Below are 21801 nucleotides of genomic sequence, written 5' to 3'. Positions count from 1 at the left end.
GTGATAAATATATCTTATTGAAGCAAATAAGGTGGCCTGGCTATAGCTTTCCTTCTTGGATTCAAAGAGCCCAGAACACTTCATTTGTTCACTTTTCATTCATTGGTATAGAAGCTATTCCATGTTTTCTTTAACGTTAAGCTGACTTGTTATGAAAATTGCCCCTGCAGTTTAAAGTGGCAAAAATGCAGGGAGTTAGATGACTAAGAAGCATTTCTGCCATGCACGTCAAGCCAAGGTATCTGAATCACCACCCTCACTACCCTTGGATGTAGTCAAATAATGCAACATAGGTGTCTAAACAGGGAGAGGACAGGAGTGTGCGCATGTGCTCACACACTTGCATGTGGTGGGCAGGTGCATGTAACATCGCAAAAGGTTCCTGACCTTTCCTCAGACCCCATGTTATTTGCTACTGAGGTATGTGGGCTGTAGCACTGGGGCGAGTGGCTGCACCTCTTGCTACAAGGGGGGAGGCAGCCATAGTTCAATGGCAAAGCACAAACTCTGCATGAAAAAGGTCCCAGGTTTAATTTGAGAAACTCTGGGACACCTTGGGAGAGCAGCTGCCAAGTCAGTGTACTTAGCTGGACAGGCCATTTGCCTGATTCAGTAGAAGGCAGCTTCCTATACTTTAAAAGGGCAGCGGAGGTTGTCAGCTTAAGAACTACATTCTATGAAAACACTGAAGTGTAGAGAATTGGAAGCACCCGCTCAAATCAAGCTGAAACTAGATGAATCCATCCTTTAAGGGAACACCCCCCAACCAAAAAAAGCACACTGACAAAAGGCTCCAAAGTAATGCTGGAAAAAAGTGCTTTTAAAAAGGCACGCACTTGTTCTTTAAAGATTCCCTAATGCTAATATATAACATCATTTTGACACTAACAGAAAACCCGTAATGTTTTCTCTCATTTTTCCAGAAGGGCCATTTTTCCAGAAGGGACTGAACACACTTCTAAAGAAAACAATGACATCTACAACTTTCACTACTTTTAAACAGACCCACCCACCCACAAATCCCACAGTGTCCATAGTGCCAGCTTCTTCTTCTTACATTCTTTAGCTGTTAATTACATTAAGATTACAACCACCAAATAGGAACTTCGCTTGTCACGAGCATGGGCCTTGGCTGAACTGCACTGCTAAGATAGATGTTCTGGGCATCATGATTGGCAGGTAGCCTCTACCAATCCAGCTTGAGACCAGCCCTATTCTCTTGCTCTGTCTAAGCAATGGAAAACTCTTGTGCTTTGGATTATCGTGTGCATGTCTTGTAAGCAATACACTTTCTCTAAAGGATGATAAAAACACATCACTGTATTTCTTTCCCTTGTGTTTTAATGATTTACAGTGTGACACTGGCAAGAAAACGTCTTTGTTGCAAAGTTTCAGGCACAAGTATCAGAGTGTGATTTCTGACGTAGGACAAAAATCTTACTTTTACATGCAAAGCTACTTTCGGTCCCCACTAAGCTCACAGTATGAAATTCCTCATAAGCAATCTAAATTGGGCCAGTGGAATGAGTGTCTAGGGCAAGTTTAATTTCACACATTTACAATGTTTCGCTAGAAAGTGGTGGTGTCATTATGAACTTCAGTTTCCTTACATGCTAGCCTAACTAACTGGGGGGTGGGGGAGATAATACATAAACAAGACCCTTCCACTTCCACATCAATGCGATGTTTAAGTATAGTATGAGGGTGGTGTTGGGTGTCTGATGGAAGATCTATAAGCAACCATTAGATTCCTAAGAACCTGATAATTACCAGATAAGCCAACTCCCAGAGGAGTACCTGGTCTTTTTATTAGAAACTGCTGAAAGAAGTGGTTAGCATCAATAGTCAACTACCTTCTAATAGGAAGACTGCTTGCTTTTGGAAAATCTTCACCAGCGTGTCATCCAGTTCGATTTCCTGTAGCTTGGAAATTAACTGTTCCTCATTCCGACAAACTTTCTCTTGTGCATACAAGCCATCAGGCATTATTCGCTGCTGCCCCAGTCCTATCAATGCCACTTCCACAGCCAGCGTCAAATAAGATTCTCCTTCTTCTAAGAATTTGTGGGCAGGCAGGTGATAGTACTCCAAAGATTTGTACTGGCCCATATTCTCTGGAGCGGGGAAAAAAACATCAAGTCACTCAATAGTTTACTTGTGGTTACACACCTTATTTGTGCCTGTCCTCCTGCATCGTTTGCAAGCCTCCCACAAATTTTCACAAAGGCAGCCACCCTCACAAGGTAGCCTTGGGCATGCCACTCTCTTAGCCTGAGTACCCCCTGTCTACAATATGGCCAATAGCAATGACTACCTCATAGGGTTGTGCACACATGTCAAGTACACTTGAAAACACTAAGCAAAAGTATTGTAAATAATGCCAATGCCAATACTACTAGCAGTAATAAAGCACTTGCTTTGCAGGCAGAATGTCCAAAGTTCAAGCTCTGGCATCTCCAATTTTAAAGGATCAGTTTTAAAGGAAAAGACCTTTGTCCTGGGAGCTGATGCCAGTCAGGGTAAACAGTAGGCTAGATAGGCCAATAGTCTGCCTTGGTAGAAGGCAGCTTCATATATTTCGACAGTAGGGCAAGAATACTATTTTGTATGCACACATGCAAACTACATCCCTCCCTCTTAAGCACTGTCAACACTCCTATTCAGCAAATGTTTAAGTTATGGTGTTTTGCAAGCATGGTTGCAAATAATAGGTCTAAAGCAAAGTTAAAACCACAGCATGCTTAAAAATACATCAAGTTGACCCATGATCAAATTTTACCTGTGAAGTCTGAGAACACATGGAAGCTCTCATCATCAACCCTGCAGGCCTCCATAAGGCTGCTGAAAAGGGTGCCAATTGGGTCCAATGGGTGCCCAACCCAGCCTTCCAGGTTAGTTATAGAGGTAACACCTTTGTGGAGAAGTTCTACATTAGAAAAATAAATACATGCAGCCTTAGTGGCCATACAGTACTTTTAGTAGGCAAAACAGCTTGCATTTCCCCCCTCATCATCCTGATTTTTCAGACATGGAAACTGTAGCTAGCAACAGCATATGCACCATCAGTGACCACAGATAAACTGGATTTTGAACCCAAATACTGTATCTTATAACAGAACACATTATCCAGAAGGCCCATGGCCGTTTTTCATTCAGGGAGATGCATCAATGCCAACTGCAGAAGAATACTGACCAAATACAGCTTTGCTTAACACAGAATACCATTTTGTTCTGCCCACCCCGCCCCTGCTTACCGATAAACAGAAATACAAAGCCAGTTCTACCGTGCATCAATTAGAACAAAGCAATTTCTCACTGCCTATCATAGCAAGCCATAGATCACGACTGCCTGCCCTACTGTCTATGCAAGACTCCTTGATTATAAGCTATCCAAACTCTCTTTAGAGTCACTGCTGAAGGATTTATAAACAGGAAGCACACTTGTGGTATGCACAGAAGAGATATCTATTTTAGTTTCCTTGTTGAGAAAAACAAGGAGCACTATTTTAACTAAGCTAATCCTGTGGAACTGGGGAAAACAACAACCCAGGCATGTGTCACATGACAACTCTTAAAAGATCTACCTTTCAAGTCAGCTAGATTTGCCTTATTTGCAAAATGTAAAAGGTAAACAGATCCCCTGTTGACAGACAGGGTCCACTGTCAGGGGCACCTATGCCGAGGCCCACGGGCTGGTTAGTAGAGGGCTTATTGCCAAGTAGAGATGCTGGGCAAAGAAGAAGCCCAGAACTACTGCTGTTCTCTGTAGAGCTGAAAGGTACATGCGTCATTGGGATGCAGGAGATCCTTCAGGTGCCCTTTCCATCAGACAGAGAGGCCTTCATACACTCCTTTTGTCCATTCTAACACTATGCAGCTTCTGAAGAACCTGCAACCTCCCATTTCCCAATAAGGAAGGGTGATCAACTACAGTGCCTGTATTTGGCCTGAGAGAGATGAGTTATGAGTGGAAGCAAGAGGAGGGTGTCTAGAATAATGGAAGGAAGCCCTGCAAATAAGTTGTCCAGTGCAGGCAGCTCCTGTGTAATGCTTGTGCAAAACCCTATTTGTGTATACTTTGTCATGTCCTCCAGCTACTACCAGGTAAACACAATTTACTACAGTCATGGAACTACAGATATATAAGCAGTTAAGACACACACCCAAATTCCTTTCCAATGACTTCACTACCCCAATAGAATAAAATCCGGATTGCAGTTGTACGTATACTTTCCCCACCTATGTACACTTCCTTTGCAGTTTGGGGCAAATCAAACACTAACTTTTGTAAGTGAAATTGACTGAAAGGTTACTTGGACACATGCCAAATGCTACTGTCCGTGTCAGGAGTTCAAGGTAATTTCAATGTTTCAGGAAAAAACAAAGGGCAACTTCAGAGAAATGCCCCCCCCAACACATTTTCATTATTTCCTGGGCCTTCATAGTGTTAGGAGCTGAGGGGAGGTGCTGTATGCCTGAACCCCCTTCTAATTCCTGAATCCAGCAACCAAGCAACAGTTTGCTGTTTGACAGCAACCCTTATTTCTATGAATACAGCAGAACCTCGGGTTGCGAACGTGATCCGTGTGGGAGGGACGTTCGCAACCCGCAGCGTTTGCAACCCACAGCGCCGCTTCTGCACATATGCAGGTCATGATTTGGTGTCTCTGCGCTTCCGCGAGCGCCGAAGCCCAGAAGTAACCCGTTCCGGTACTTCCGGGTTCGGAAATCACATAACCTGAAGCGTCTGTAACCCGAGGTACCGCTGTAATGACTAGACCCATCCAACACTGCACTAGTTAACTGAACACATCTTTTTCACACATTTACAAAGCAGTAGCCCCAGATTTATCTCCAGGCTTACATGCAAACTGATGCTCTTCCCATTCTAGAGCCAGTGCAGAGAGAGTCCAAGGTTGGGAGTAGAAAATAGTACGGTCCAAATTATTCTGCCGCTTTAGAAACCATCTTGGTTGCTTGCTTTACAAATATATTTCTACAACATTCCTTGCTTTGAATTTAGGTATTCAAAAGATGTGGCATCGGTGGGAGTAGGAAGAACCTAAAAGCTCTAAGCCAGCATTATGGCTCTTTTACAGAGAGGCGCAAACACTGCCATAGCCCTATAGAGCCCTTGGCAATGAACCGCCTCCCATTGCCCGCTACAGTCAACCACTGCACAGCCGCAGTCTTTTACTTCTAAGCAGCAATTCCTTGCACTTGGCCCCATTCCAACCTTCCTCTCCCCAGGCTGCAACCTTTTGACATCATCTTGCCCACATTTACCTTTCTTCTGGAACCGGAACATTTCCTGCTGTTTCTGCTGCTGCCTCCTTAGAGTATTGACAATAGCTATTGCTAGCCGCAGTGCTTCTCTTGGATAGCCATGAGATCTTAGTGCATCCACCCTCGCGCAGGCTGTAGGCACATGTTCTGAACAGAGAGAAAGGGGGAAGCATTATTAAAGAGCTCATCCGCGTCTGCAGCAACCCCCATCCCAGGGGAGCATTCAGAAGGGGTTTTTGTTGTTGTTAAAGAATCTGAGAAAACAGTACTTTAAAAAGGGAAGGGAATAAAAGACCGTTTGAAGAGAAGCTCTGTTGCTATTGCCAGACCTTTCATCCCTCTCCCCGTCCCCCAAAAACAGTGCCATAGAAATGGAACAAAGCATCAACTCATGGAAACCTCTTTCCGGTTGAGCCACTTACCATGCCAGAGGGGCCACCCGTGAGAGTCAAAAAGTGAGTTTTCAGCATCATCATGGTAACAGTAGTTGGTGTACAGGTCACTTCTGATAATGTGCTGCAAGTGGCTGTCCTGCCAATGGAGATCGCACGCCTCAATGGCTCGAGTGAACACCGTCCGGTGAGACCTGTTTGATGAATCTGTCAGGCCCACGAGTTCAAACAGAATCAGTTTCATGCCTCCATATGGGTGACACCCAACTCGCACCCCACTCTCCCCTCCTCCAATACAATCAATACATGCTTCCTAACAAGGAGTGTTTCAGGTTTACCCTACACAAGCTATTTCTTTTTCAAAACAAGTACACAGGATTCTATTGAAGTTAATACACACCGGAGGGGGCCAAAACTCATCCTGTCTTAACACTGTATATGTACACAAAGTATATTGAACATTTGGGCATGTGCAGAAACAATTACAGAAATGCCTAAGAAATTCCTGGGCGGTTTGTCAATATGTACACCATGGAAATACAGCTTTGAATTGACAGAAATGAGACTTAGATACACTGCTTTCTATTGTATGTTGCAAAATTAAACAGTGGATTCAACAGAACCACTTTGAGCCATAAAAATGGAGAAAAAACTGCACTATGCTTCCAAGCAGAAGAAGAGACACTTGAACCCTTGGCTGCATAGTGTGTGTGTATTGCAACCAATATAATAAAAATTGCTCTCATACTTTTACACATATATGTTCACTAAGAAAAAAATATTACATTGGTTGTGTGTATAGAACATATGCAGGGTTCTACAATAATTCTAATGAGACACAGTCACAGAAAAAAGGGTGTGTGCATGTGTCCCACTTTATTAATGCATTTAATTTCCATGCAAACACACAAACAGATTAGCAAGTCAACAAGTCATGTGTCATCACATAGCTCTAGTGGAAGACATTGAAATGAGAACTTGCACTTAAAGAATATAGGTCCATACAGAAGAAACAAAAGAGATTTGGACTGGAACCTATGACAGGACCCAAATCCGCTCTCCTTCACTGGGGGGGGGGGCAGTGTTGTGGGAGGGCATCCGGGACCTCCCAGTGACCCGGTGGGAGGGCGGAGGGATGCCGCTTGGGTCATGGGGACTCCCAGCCGCATCTCGGCACAGCTGGGGGCGTGGCCACTTGCTGTTTGAACTCCGGCACGGCCATGGGGTGTCCTCCTTTCGCCTCCTTGCTGGATCATCTATTTCTGAGCTTTTGGTGTTTCAGAGACTTCCTGAGCTGGAGTGTTCCAGTTGGTGAGATCGTTGCATTTGGGGAGTTGGACAGTTAAGTTTTGGGGTGGTTTGGCGAGGGGTGTGTGCTTGAGCGCTGCCCTTTCCCTGCAACATGTCAGCATCGTGAGTCTACAAATGTGGGTGATGCAAAGGAAATATTCAAATTTAGGATATCTAAGCCCTTCACATTATCTAGGAAAAAGCTGTGCTTTGCTCCTAGATCCCTCTCACCTTCAAGAACCTTTTTGACAGCAGCTACAGTGCAGCTTGAGAAGGCTAGAATATGCCCTCTTTTCCGGGAGGTTAAAGATGCCACAAACCTTTCGCGGGGAGACTGTTTGGCTGAATGAATATTCCATGATTCACCTCTCCCTAGGTGATGTCACGCACCCTAGTGGAGACAAATGAGTGCAGTAGGGTCAGCTACCTGGGAGGTGAGAGCTGGGAGGGCACACCCTTTTCTGTATGTGACAGAAGTTTAAAATATATCTGTGAGAGAGGATTCTGTGCTTATCTCTTCTATCTTTTCTCTGTTCTTTTATTCCTTTTCTTTTTATTATTTTTGTGTGATTAGTTTGTCTTTTATTGTAATGTGAAAACTGTTAATAAAGCTTTATCAAAATAAAAATAAACATGGAGCCCGTAAGTTGCCCAACTCTAGCACAGAGCCTGTAGACTTGTTTTCCCCACCAGCAGTGGCACCACAATCCTCAGCCATGAATATGAACAAGACGATGGACTAAGGTTGTTGCTAGACAAAACGAGCATGATGGTCCAGGCAGAGAGTCTAAATTGCATTTCATGTGTCTCAGAGAGTAAATTAAGTCAGGGCTCACCTTGGATTGCATTTGCACCCTGAGGCAAAGCATTGGTTAGACTGGGCAGGTCATTTCCATGGTTCCCATCTTCCCAGGGACAAACATCAACACTGTTCCATTTCTTCAGCTGTTTCAGCCAACTGGCCTTTTGTTCCACCTTGCAATGAGGATTTAAGACTATGCACATCCAAAGAGCACCTATTAAATGACACAGAAAATGCAGTGGGGCTAGTTACCTTAAATTTTAGGGAAAGCATAGCAGGCTTTATATGGATGCCAAAGGTACGCTGCAAAACCACATTAGCCAATCTGCCACCTCAATGTCACAAGCACATGCACGATGCTGTTCCAGTATCTTAAAGGCAACATGACAGAAATAATTGTATGAAAACTAACAACAAACTCACATTGAAATGCCAATTTTTTAATATATTTTTTGGAGGGAGACACAAAACAGCAATCTCTCTCTCAAGACTTGCTGAAAAGCAAGTGAACTTCCCACATAAAATTTAAAATGTATATATTCAGGAAGTGTGACAATACTAAGTTTCCAACCTACACAAATATCAACTTAAACCTGTTCATTTATATTCATTAACAAAAATTAAACACTGCTTACTCAACAGAAGACCTCTAAGTAATTCATCAAGAACAATCTAAAATATTATTTATTTATTCATTTACACACGCACACACACACCAGCTAAAAAAACAAAACAAGTTAACACAATACTTTAAATACAAATAAAATCTGCAATTTTCAAACAATTATTCAAAATAAAAGTACATGCTAAAACTGAGTGCCTGGGTAGATTCGCTGAAACAATTTAATCTATATGCTAATGCAAATCCAAATCTTCTGCTGCCCGCACTTGCATAGCCAAAACTACACCACCCAGATAGAAGTTATTAGCAGACATGAGGTAACCCTAAGGTTCACACAAGTACAAAATAAATCTTTAGAAAAAATTCTAAAGGAGATAAACCTCGAAACCAGCCTAATAAAATAAATAAATAAATAAATGTTATTATTTCTGCCCCAGACACTCTGGGCAGCTTCCAACAAATATAAAAGCATAATAAAACATCAAACATGAAATATTTCCCTATACTGGGCTGCCTTCAGGTGTCTTCTAAAAGTTGTGTATTTCTTTATCTCCTTGACGTCTGAATGGAGGGCATTCCACGGGGTGGGAGCCACTACCGAAAAGGCCCTCTTCTTGGTTCCCTGTAACTTCACTTCTTGCACTGAGGAAACTGCCATAATAACTCAATGACACAGGAGGTTGTGAGACAAAGTGTTCAGGTACTTGCCTGCCTGAACATAGGAAGCTGAATTTGTTGGGTGGGGTGGGGAGGGAGTACACCTGCAAGCCCTGCCCCACCCGCTCAATCCCCTTCTTTACGTTCAGGATCGGATTTCTACTTGTGTCCCCTTTAATGCAAGCAGAACCCTCTTCGGCGTGACTGGAGGTAATGATGAACCAGGATCTCCAATAAGAAAAGGCGTTCTACTCGCATTCAAGCTGAAAATCCCCCCTGAAATAATGTTCAGCACAGGGATGGTTGGAAACTGAGTGGGCACCGACAAGGACACAGAAGACCTGCCCGTGGATTCAGCAAATGCCCAAACACATATTGAGAGGGGAACAGCTTTCATCCACTTGGGAGGGGCAATGGAATCACATGGTTTGAAAGGGAGGAGGGAGGAAACACAGGCTATATATGTGGTCTAAACCACTGAGCCTAGGGCTTGCCGATCAGAAGGTTGGTGGTTCGAATCCCCACAATGGGGTGAGCTCCCATTGCTCAGTCCCAGCTCCTGCCAACCTAGCAGTTCGAAAGCACGTCAAAGTGCAAGTAGATAAATAGGTACCGCTCCGGCGGGAAGGTAAACGGCGTTTCCGTGCGCTGCTCTGCTTCGCCAGAAGCGGCTTAGTCATGCTGGCCACATGACCCAGAAGCTGTATGCCGGCTTCCTCGGCCAATAAAGTGAGATGAGCGCCGCAACCCCAGAGTTGGCCACGACTGGACCTAATGGTCAGGGTTCCCTTTACCTTTTTTATGCTGAATAAATCATCTCATTTTGTTTGGGTAGGTCATTCCATGGTTCACACTAAGAATTGCCTGTGGACAAGGATGAAATCCCAGACTGCAATGTACCTGGGACTGAGCAGCACAATTTCTATTTTCTTGTGCCAAAGGGGAAAAAGGCCCCAAATGGAGTGGGAAACCCATCAGAGGTCCAAGAGGACTAAGCATACTAGCAGGGCTAGGAGAGCAGAATGAAGGGGGCAGAAGGGGAACAGAAGCACTGCACACTAACATTTTGTTGTGGAATCTTTCCCATCCTTATCTTTATTCTGCTTTAGCACCACAAGCTGGGCTACTCTTCTTTATGACATGAGGGGAGAATTCCCAATTCCATTTTTACTTTTAGCAGTAGTGGTTGCCCTTTCTTTCCAAGAATAGAAAGAGGCTTCGTAATTATTCCTGCAATTATGCACGAGAAACTCTCCTTCGTAAGAATTTACAGATCTAATTTTCTGCTGACATTTAACTCTGAACCAATGAAGAAACTACGTCCCTGACACTGCATGCCAGGAGAGGCATGAATAAATCACGAACTGCCAGAACATTTTTAAATATAAAGATACTACTTTTAAAATCAGCTGTCTTATTGCTGTTGCAGACTCCTGACAAGCAGAGTGAAGACATCTACAAGTACTATTTAGCAACACTTCATTTGTTCATCAAGGAAGAGTTTTTACACACTTCGAAGACCTGCAGAATTTGCTAAAAATGAATGACAGCCTTTCAGAGAGGGAGATGCAGCAGCCAAATGTGACTAACAAAGAATGCAAATGTGTGTCTGCAACAAAGGTTGCTATATTATGCTGATCCTCAAAAGCAATTCAGGTCCAAAGGGAGGTAGTACAGTATATTCTCAACGTTGTGAAGGGATGCTAGCAGTTTGTAACATCCTTCTTTATATGCTTTAGGTTACAAAATGTACACTTTGTGCTTCCCCCAACTTGTGTTAAGCTTAGATCAGGCATAGGCAAATTCTGGCCCTCTAGATGTTTGGGACTACAATTCCCACCATCCTTAGCTGGGATTGATGGTCATGGATGATGGGAATTGGTCATGGATGATGGAAATTGTAGTCCCAAACATCTGGAGGGCCAGAGTTTGCCTATGCCTGGCTTAGATGTTTGCCAAGCAAGGAGATTCCCTGCCTCTTAGCAGACTTGAACCTCTGAGCGCCATTTGTCCAAGACATGGTGTATTAAATCATTTTTAAACACCCTCCATGATTCTAAGAGGCCTTGCCAGAGTCACTAGGATGCCAAGTCAAGAACTACCCAGGAGTAAGGCAGGGGATTAACATACACACTACACAGAGGAATTCAGAAACATCAAAATCTACTTTGTTCACAGTAGCCAGTCCCAAGAGACATATTAAGTTTGAAGTAGTTCTTTTGAAATCTGGCTATAGTAGTGCATTCTACCAATTTAAAGATCATTCAGTCCTTGGGAGCTGGCGGGCACCTGATAACAGCATTGCAGTAGTGGAGAGAAAGCACAAACAGCTCATAGGTTCCATGTACCCTCACTCAACTAATGATAATTGGCAGTCAGCCCCAATATTGCAGTCATTTCCAGTGAGGGGGGTCTCTCCCCCTCTCCAATTGACTAATTTCTGATTTTGCTGGGAATTTGACAGGATCTGAGTCCAGTCTCCAAGAACTCCTTTTGGGTTTTTTTTTAAAAAGTTTATTATTTTCTATATAAACATGAACCACAAAACATGCAACTTGGTGAACAGTTCTTTACATAAAACCTCGCCATCTCCACTCACATACAACCACAAATTTGAAGGAAAAACATCAGCGTTAGGTACCATAGGGTACCAACATATTAGTCGAGCGTATTCCTCCAAAATCCCCTCTTTTCAAAGCTGTTCTCAATTTCAAAACTGCCAGATCCGTTACAGTAAAATCAGAAGACCAGAATTTTGTACCCAGTTTGAATTTGGAGATACAAGGTCTTTGAAGGTGAATGTCTAGATTTTGCCCCTTACCAGCAATGCAACTCAACCTACTATGAAATTTTCCCAGCAGAGAGGCGAACACACATAAACCAATATGTAAATTTCATATTTCCCTGAAGATAATTGGAAGACGCATCATGCTGCGACTGCAATTTGGTATTAATTTCACACAAGGGAAAGAGTATTAAAACTGTCACATCTTAGTGAGGTATTGTCAGTTCTAGTTCCACAATCATCCTCTTGACCTGAATAAGAGGTGGCTCCGCCATATCAGACCTCTAGTTCCAACACAGACATTACAAAGACCTTTCAGACAGTGTTTTATTATCCATCAGGTAAAAAGAAGAACGAGATGAGAGACTGAAGTTTCTCCTTACATCAGTATTTAACCTAATAAATACAAGGTGGCATTATTAAAGTGCTAAGTTATACTAACGGTAGGCGCTACTAACTGCTTCTCAGCATGCAGCAGCCTCATAAGGCACCAAGGAAGCACACAGACAATTGCTCATTTGAGATTAATACTTGCTTCCTACAAATCCAGTGAAACTTCAATTGTTAAAAAAAGGGGGGGAGAGTGCAAGAGTGAGATGACATTTTTGTAAATGGATGCCCTGTCTTTCCATCCAAGGGCAGCCAAGGATATGAACTATGTAGAATCAAAACAACATTCATATCAAGAGTCCTAGACAAAAACACATGCTTAATAACAAACAAACCAATGCCAGACAGCAGATAAAATACCATATGCATTTTGAAAAAGGTAGCGAAGGGACATTAAGGAGGGCACAGCATGGTTAAATCACTGGGCAGTAATGATATAACCTTGGCACAGCTCAGTGTTTGAAACTCTGATTGTTCTAGGCACATTTTGCAACAGGGAATTTCATTAGTGTGAGCAGTTTCTGAGCTCTGGGCGCAGTACTGCACCTAAGATTTCAGATTAAAACTACAGAGTGGAAGGAAAGGAGTCCTTTCTTCCTCCCCACTTCCAGCTACTCTCTGAAGACTAGAGAAGAGACCCTCTTAAGAATATTGGGGGGGGGCAGGGGAAGGACTAGACCATGTGAAAAATGAACCTAATATTTCAGCTGTAGTTAATTCATTTTCAACTTTGTATTCTTGTTATTAAAAAAGTATGCCTAGACCCACACGTTGTTGCACCCATAATCTAGGTGTAAGGCGCCATTTAGCTTCTAGCTTTCATATCTCAGTTTCTAACACTGGCACAGCTACTCCAATCCATAAGTACCAAGAAGGTTGGTTTATAAATCGGTGGGCAGGGAGAAGCGTTATTGCTGTGCAGCATGGAACATGAGCTAGTCAACGTGCATCCTGTGATTTCAGCACAAAAGTAGAAAAAGCACTGAAAACGTTGGGTGGAAAAATCGGCTTGCTGTTTATTTTTAAATGCCTAGCCCTTATGGCTGCAAAAGTATGTTTGACAACCCTAGTGGACAATGGCTGGTGAAATCTCAGAATCCCAACAGGAAGCTAAATAAAGTTTCCAGTGGTCTGAGCGGCAGTGCTTAAATTACTCACACACACTCCACAGGAGTTTCTTGATAGTATAACCATTTAGATTGCATAAGTCAGTCAAGTCAGACTTTAGTTTTTCTTGAAGCAGAAAAGTTTGTTTTTGTAGGAATACAGGAAGCTGCCTTATACTGAACCAGACCCACAGGAGCATCTGGGAGGGGGAGTGCAAATCTTCTCAAGATTATTAACAATAATAATTTTCTTATTTACACTCCGCCCATCAGGCTCGGTTTCCCCAGCCACTCTGGGAGGCTTCCAGCACAATGAAAACATAATAAAAGGTCAAACATTAAAAACTTCCAGATACAGAATGAGAATCTACTAGGCCTGTGGATCTTTGTGATCCACCATGCCAAATCCAGCCCATCAGCTGCATGGTGGCTCAACAGAGACTCAATAAGTCCCCTGGATTTGCTGCATGCCTGGAACAATGAAAACATAAGGGAGAGCGGCTGTCAGGCACCTTGAAGGTCACTGTAAGTGGCTGTGTTAGTTAGGCTTCACATTTGTGGAGGCCTGAAATATACACTCAGCTATTTGCAACAGGAGTTCAGCCAACCAGATTACCAGACCCGTAAACTTAGACCTTGTTTAACTACCCGTTATAAGCCCTATTCAGACTTTCTTCACACGTAGGCTAGACACATGGAAGGGGCAGCAGCTATAATGCTGGCTCTGCTTCCTCCCATAGGGGGGAAAAAATCTGAAAGCAGGAGCAGAAAACCAACCATAAAACTGCAAAAAAAGCATTAACAGCAGGCAAAGAAGTGGAAAAAATACCAGGTGCTTGAAGTGATATTTGTTTCTGGCCCAACATGTTTTGGAACAAATCCTTCATCGGGGACATATTTTCAGCAGCAATTCTCACCAAACGCACATAGTTTGCTGCTACTGCTTCTTTTTTGCCTGCCCTCTTTGCATATGCACTTTTAACATGATGTTTACAAAGGAAGACAGGAACTACTGGCTTACATAAGTGGAGATCCCATGCAATCAGAGGTCCCAATTGCATGAAATGCCTATACCGTATGTGTGGAGTTGTAGGCAAGCATGCAGCCCTTTGCAGATGTCTCTATGCTCAGGATGTCAAATGGCCAGTGCTATGGTCTCACTTCACCTTCCATCTCTTCCTGGGGAAGCCCCCAATAGGGTTAGAGAGGTTATCTTCTCTGAACTAAATAGGGAGGGCCCACACATAAGCCTCAGTTTCTCACCTATAACACGGGGCAAAAACAAAGGTTGAAGCGCTTGGAAGATTAACAGATTATTCACAGTTTTAAGGATTTGTAGGGTACAGAACATCCCAGATGCTTCCCTTATAAAATAAGTACAAGGGTCAAGAGTCCATATATGCAATACTTGTGTTGTGCATTAAACAATACACATCAGAAGCTTTTGATGATAAGTATATCCAGTGAATACACGGTAGGTTTTATGTTAATATTTCACTATGCAATACTAACTTTCCTCTCTTGACAGTGTTATGTCTTCAGTGAAACTCACCAGGATTAACTATAGCAAAAGCTTACAAGACAGTGTCAACCCTTGATTTCAAACTGGTTCAGAGAGTCATGTCTTCACTGACACCCAAATGGTAATACCGCACCATAGTTCTGACAAAAAACTGGGGTGGGGTGGGGTGAAGAAGTATGCAAGTTTGTGACCCTGGTTTCCTAATGGCTAGGATATTGGCAGTGTTGCAGCTGAAACGGATCAGATTTGTATGTTAAAAAAAATTCCTTCCAGTAGCACCTTAGAGACCAACTAAGTTTGTTATTGGTATGAGCTTTCATGTGCATGCACACTTCTTCAGATACATGCTGTTATCACAGTTTCACTAGAAGATGAGGCAGGCTGTTGAATCACCATGCAAGGTATCTTTCGATCTAACCTAACCACCACACCCTCCCTCCCATAAAAAGCAAGTGCCCCCAACTGCTATCAAAATAAGCTCTGTCCATTCAATCTAATGTCTACCAGAAGTCACAGGCCCCACTGGAGAACAATCTAATTAAACCAGTGCCATCATGAACAAAGAATACACAGTCAGCATATCTCTGCTGCACTTTCCATGGTAAATCTTGTGAATTTGAGCATGCGCTATTGAGGCGGTGGCTATTTTTATTCATAAACATACACCCTCAGTGGAATCTGGTTTTCCGACAGAGCACTCAGTGAAGAACCTGCAATGGCTGCTTTGGTTCTTGGAGTACAGGATGCTTCATTTTGCTCTAATTCATTCTATTACTGAATTAAACTTTGATGTATTGGTCTTGACAAGTGCTTCATGCTGATTGTATTGTGTATGATAGTATAATCACTCCCCATGCATTTCACACTAGCTGGCTGATTAATGCAATAGATTACCTGCAGGACTGATGGCAAGGGGGAATTATGGCCCTTCTGCAAGCTACATTCTGTACATGGTGGTGTAGGGTGGGTGTAACAAAGGAACACAGCACAGAGACTTCCTTAAAGCTTTGCTTCCATTCAAAGAAGGATTTACATCTCAAGGTTGGTTTCGATGTCAACAGAGGAAGGGGGCTAGCCACAGTATTTTAGGCACAGCTCTGCCAATAACCCCACATCTCTATATAACATGGACTGAATACAAATTCCTGTCTCCATGCTCACATCCACCAAACGCAACATCCCACACTTATACTTCTAGTGCAAGGAGTACTTCTTGTAGAACTGCTCTGATCACTTGGCAACTGATGTGGCAAACTTAGGGATGTGATGCTCCAGGTGAAGCTGTTTTCCAAATCAAGTCAATATTATTGCCATCTAAGTCTTGCCCAGAAGGTCACACTCATAAATTTACTAGTGCTAGGTGAAGACTACAAGCAAACTCACGCACAGCAATCCAAATCCCCAATCTGTGGTGCTAAGGAGACAGAGGTGCATCTCCACCTGGGCCCACTGGCAGGAGAGCTCTAATTTTGTGGAGCTCCTTAAAGTACCTGTCCAAACCGCAGGAAGGTGGAAGCTACTGCTGTTGGCATCACGGGTGGCAACCAGCAAAACACCCCTCTGAATGGAAATGTGGAGCAAGGAAGGACTCTGGCTGAGCTAAGGAACTTAAAGGGGTAGAAAAAAATTTCCAGTATGTTTCCACTCTAGGTCCTGACCAGACCTACCTAGCTTCAGCAAGGTTCCTTCCAGGACCTCTACACATTTTTAGGTAGTGCGCGAATTCTAAATGTGGTGCAGTCACATGTATCTAAATCCATGGTGCAGTCACAACACATGTATCCTAAATACTTTAATGAAAAGAGCCAAAATACATATCGCACACACAACCACCCGCCCTGTAACAACTGCCTAAAACATTTAAATTAGGTGTGGAAAGTCTTCAGGTGTTTATGGTGAAGAGTAAGTACCGTATTTTTCGCTCTATTGGACGCAGTTTTTCCTCTCCAAAAATTGAGAGGAAATGTGTGTGCGTCCTATAGAGCGAATGCAGGCTTGTGCCATAGCCGCGCGCAACCCCTCCGGCAGGGAGAGGCTGCACGGGGCTATGGCTTCTTTAGCCCTGCGCAGCGTCTCCCGGCAAGGAGAGGCTGCACGGGGCTAAAGGGGAAGCCAAAACAGCGAGCGGGATGGATCCCGCTCGCTGCCTTGCCTGCTTCCATAGCTGCGCGCAACCCCTCCGGCAAGGAGAGGCTGCACGGGGCTAAAGGGGAAGCCAAAGCAGTGAGCGGGATGGATCCCGCTCGCTGTCTTGCCTTCTTCCATAGCTGCGCGCAACCCCTCCGCAAGGAGAGGCTGCACGGGGCTATGGCTTCTTTAGCCCCACGCAGCCTCTCCCGGCAAGGAGAGGCTGCATGGGGCTAAAGGGGAAGGCAAAACAGCGAGCGGGATCCATCCCGCTTGCTGCCTTGCCTTCTTCCATAGCTGCGCGCAACCCCTCCACAAGGAGAGGCTGCACGGGGCTATGGCTTCTTTAGCCCCACGCAGCCTCTCCCTGCAAGGAGAGGCTGCACGGGGCTAAAGGGGAAGGCAAAACAGCGAGCGGGATCCATCCCGCTTGCTGCCTTGCCTTCTTCCATAGCTGCGCGCAACCCCTCCGCAAGGAGAGGCTGCACGGGGCTATGGCTTCTTTAGCCCCACGCAGCCTCTCCCTGCAAGGAGAGGCTGCACGGGGCTAAAGGGGAAGGCAAAACAGCGAGCGGGATCCATCCCGCTCGCTGCCTTGCCTTCTTCCATAGCTGCGCGCAACCCCTCCGCAAGGAGAGGCTGCACGGGGCTATGGCTTCTTTAGCCCCACGCAGCCTCTCCCGGCAAAGAGAGGCTGCGTGGGGCTAAAGGGGAAGGCAAAACAGCGAGCGGGATCCATCCCGCTTGCTGCCTTGCCTTCTTCCATAGCTGCGCGCAACCCCTCCGCAAGGAGAGGCTGCACGGGGCTATGGCTTCTTTAGCCCCACGCAGCCTCTCCCTGCAAGGAGAGGCTGCACGGGGCTAAAGGGGAAGGCAAAACAGCGAGCGGGATCCATCCCGCTCGCTGCCTTGCCTTCTTCCATAGCTGCGCGCAACCCCTCCGCAAGGAGAGGCTGCACGGGGCTATGGCTTCTTTAGCCCTACGCAGCCTCTCCCGGCAAAGAGAGGCTGCATGGGGCTAAAGGGGAAGGCAAAACAGCGAGCGGGATCCATCCCGCTTGCTGCCTTGCCTTCTTCCATAGCTGCGCGCAACCCCTCCACAAGGAGAGGCTGCTCGGGGCTATGGCTTCTTTAGCCCCACGCAGCCTCTCCCGGCAAGGAGAGGCTGCATGGGGCTAAAGGGGAAGGCAAAACAGTGAGCGGGATCCATCCCGCTTGCTGCCTTGCCTTCTTCTTTAGCCCCACGCAGCCTCTCCCTGCAAGGAGAGGCTGCACGGGGCTATGGCTTCTTTAGCCCCACGCAGCCTCTCCCGGCAAGGAGAGGCTGCATGGGGCTAAAGGGGAAGGCAAAACAGCGAGCGGGATCCATCCCGCTTGCTGCCTTGCCTTCTTCCATAGCTGCGCGCAACCCCTCCGCAAGGAGAGGCTGCACGGGGCTATGGCTTCTTTAGCCCCACGCAGCCTCTCCCTGCAAGGAGAGGCTGCACGGGGCTAAAGGGGAAGGCAAAACAGCGAGCGGGATCCATCCCGCTCGCTGCCTTGCCTTCTTCCATAGCTGCGCGCAACCCCTCCGCAAGGAGAGGCTGCACGGGGCTATGGCTTCTTTAGCCCCACGCAGCCTCTCCCGGCAAAGAGAGGCTGCATGGGGCTAAAGGGGAAGGCAAAACAGCGAGCGGGATCCATCCCGCTTGCTGCCTTGCCTTCTTCCATAGCTGCGCGCAACCCCTCCGCAAGGAGAGGCTGCACGGGGCTATGGCTTCTTTAGCCCCACGCAGCCTCTCCCTGCAAGGAGAGGCTGCACGGGGCTAAAGGGGAAGGCAAAACAGCGAGCGGGATCCATCCCGCTTGCTGCCTTGCCTTCTTCCATAGCTGCGCGCAACCCCACTGGCAGGGAGAGGTTATGTGCAGCCTGTACGCTGCTCTTTGGGGCTGGGGGGGAAAAATATTTTTTTCCTTGATTTCCCCCCCTAAAAACTGGGTGCGCCCTATGGTCCGGTGCGCCCTATGGTGCGAAAAATACGGTAGATGCTATCAAGTTTCAGTTTCTATTGCTCTGCATCAGTATAACCAGCGAAAAGTACTGTATGTTTATTTCCAAGTCTTGTAAACTGGTTAGGTTAAAAAAAGAAAATCATTCTGAATAATTTCTCCCACTTGCCAAGATTAAATGGGGACTATTTTGGAAGTGCAATTAAATGCCATTTAAGTACACAAATACACATGAGAGGTGCTCCAAAAGTTTGATTGTGCGGTACAGTTTGATGCTCTCAGTCCTTCAGACTATTTTAATCTCATCTTTAAGTTTTCATAATATGCATTTAGTAACGGTAACACCACCACTTATGACGTGCTCTGGTTTGGAATACCAAGCTATACAGCATGCTTAAAATATGAACCTGCATTATAACAAAATACCATCTGGTAAGGAATCAGCTTAAGTCTTGCTAGACAAGACACATGTGCTGGAGGCCTATTTCACATACTATGTGTGCAAGTACGTACAACAATGTTCCCACCACTCATTTAGGTTTAATCAATTGCAACATGTTACCTTCCCAAGGCACACATGGGGTACTGACAAGTTGCTCCAAGGTTTTCATTAATATTTGTGTCTTCCTCTGAAGCAGGTGTTGGCTTGCTTCAGACTATACTGGAAACCCCTGTTTCCCCTCATGTGAATGTAATGTGGCCAGCCTTGGGCTTGTGCACTCATCCCCTCTCCTGCTCCCTCATGTGTGAGAGGAACAGACTGAAGGCCTTTGCTTTTGAATGGCAGTTTTTCATCAAAACACACCACAGTTTTAAATCTGAGCATAACCATGGAGAGTAAAACCAGGATCACAATATACCATAATTCCAAGTCTGGATGCAAACTGTGGTCACTAGTTTAGAAGTCAAAGCTTTTGGACTGCTCCCATGTGAAGTGAGAGGGGTGATTGCACGAGGCTTGACAAAATACATCTAACAATATTAACTTTTCCCAATATACTAATAATAATAAACAATAATTTTTTTATTATTTGTACCCCGCCGATCTGACTCGGTTGCCCCAGTCACTCTGGGCAGCTTCCAGCATACACAGAAACATTTTAGGAAAGTGTTTCTTTCTGCAGGAACTCCAAGAGAACTGAAGAACTGAGGCAGCAACTCCCACAGGATATCAGCAATGTCTCCTATATTTAACGGGGAAAATCAATGAGCAATTGCTGCAAGGAGAATGCCAATCTGATGGAACACTGATTTGAGAACACCGCTGAGCAGTAAAAATAAAATAAACTACTTGTGAAACTTGGGGAAACTGTGGTTATTTTGTAGCATAAAAGGCCAAACCTCAACCAAGTGAATTATGGCAAAGGAAAGCTAAGAATCTTTCACAAACTAGTTTATAATCCATTTCTGCCTCAGATAAGCATAGGCATGCTCTGAACATCTCTCAGTCATTCATTACAACAGCCATTTGATTCTGGATCCATACTTTTATTTTTTAAAAGCTTTTCTTGTTGATACACATGTCCAAGAGGAGGGGGAGAATAAAATGTTTGTTTTGATATACAATACTTGTGTGATGTTTCCTCACTCTTAAAATAAGAGGAAGGCTAGAAGAGATAATGAAAATCAGAGATCACACACACATATAAATATCTGATCCTGTAATCTAAGTGTTGACAAGTTGTTGGGCTCCATCACTCCACCAAGCATAGATATTCCTCTTACAGATTCTTCTGCTTGACTGCTCTCAACAGATAAAGCATCAGAGATTTAATTTAACAGTTTCAGCTTTATTAAGCTGTCACAAGAGCAGCCCCACTTTGATAACAGTAGCTCCACCAATTATGGCTTGGTTTAGGGTTGACAAGTATAATGATTTATTCGTGGCACATGAGAAGCAATAAAAGATTGTTTTGCATTACAACTTTTTTTAAAAAAATGTGGACACTTTTTTTCATTTAATTTGTCACTTAGCTTTTGCTAAGAGGACATTTAAATTGCCATTAAAAGGCAAATGGGGCTTTTAGGTTAAAAATGTAACCCCCCCCCCCAATATTTAAATGATCGGTAATAGTGCAGCGTTCAAGTGGGGAGCGCTTTTGTCTCTCGGCGGATCTCGATGGCAACTTGTGACATTTGTATTCAGGCCCTGTATTATCCATGTGGCTAAAGGGCTTCCAATTTCATATCACAGCCAGGAGCCTGCAGAAAACACCAATTAACTTGCAGATCCCATTTGCTGACAAAACTCAGCCTCTTCTCTGTGTCTAGCATCTGACAGTCCTCAGCATTTAATTCCAAAGCACAGCCTTGCAGCAATGTGATCCATACGCAGGGGGTGCAAAGTCAAATCTCTCCCAACCCCCAAATAAACAAAATGTTTTTCATTTGGTCAGCCCAAAAACTACTCGGCCCTAATTTTCTGACAAATGACTATTAGAGTTGTTGCAAATTTCAAGCTCCAGAGATGCAGCGAAAGAGGATAAGGTCCCATATTCCACCCCCACCCCCACCCCGGGAAGGGGAGAGACTGACCAGCTAACAGCCTGAAACAGGCACTAGAAAATAAGTAACATGCACACCATCCCTAATTCCCCCACTTTCGGGGAAAGGGTGATTCAGAATAGACCAAATACTGTATAAAGAGTTATCACTTCTTGATATTTTGGCTTCTTGCCAACTGACAGGTTGGCAATATGAGCTCAGTCTGCTTGCCCCAGTACAGTGGTACCTCAGGTTACATACGCTTCCGGTTACATACGCTTCAGGTTATAGACTCCACTAACCCATAAATAGTGCTTCAGGTTAAGAACTTTGCTTCAGGATGAGAACA

General features: G+C 44.6%; 1 protein-coding gene across 2 annotated transcripts in view; it reads right to left on the bottom strand.

The window, feature by feature from the left end:
- ZSWIM6 (zinc finger SWIM-type containing 6) overlaps positions 1-21801 on the bottom strand; it is a 92662-nt gene that overhangs the window by 12118 nt on the left and 58743 nt on the right. The window contains exons 5-9 of one of the 2 annotated variants that reach the window (XM_080972308.1): positions 7805-7984; positions 5709-5885; positions 5287-5433; positions 2780-2926; positions 1854-2114 (exon numbers count right to left, since the gene is read on the bottom strand). In XM_080972308.1, the coding sequence (XP_080828434.1) occupies positions 1854-2114; positions 2780-2926; positions 5287-5433; positions 5709-5885; positions 7805-7984 (912 nt within the window). The remainder of the gene's footprint in view (positions 1-1853; positions 2115-2779; positions 2927-5286; positions 5434-5708; positions 5886-7804; positions 7985-21801) is intronic. The other variant, XM_080972309.1, reaches the window with a different exon arrangement.

This window comes from Podarcis pityusensis (genome assembly GCF_964106645.2).
Source record: "Podarcis pityusensis genome assembly, chromosome: 11".
NCBI classification, from domain to species: Eukaryota; Metazoa; Chordata; class Lepidosauria; order Squamata; family Lacertidae; genus Podarcis; species Podarcis pityusensis.
This window is presented reverse-complemented; position numbering and strand designations above follow the sequence as displayed.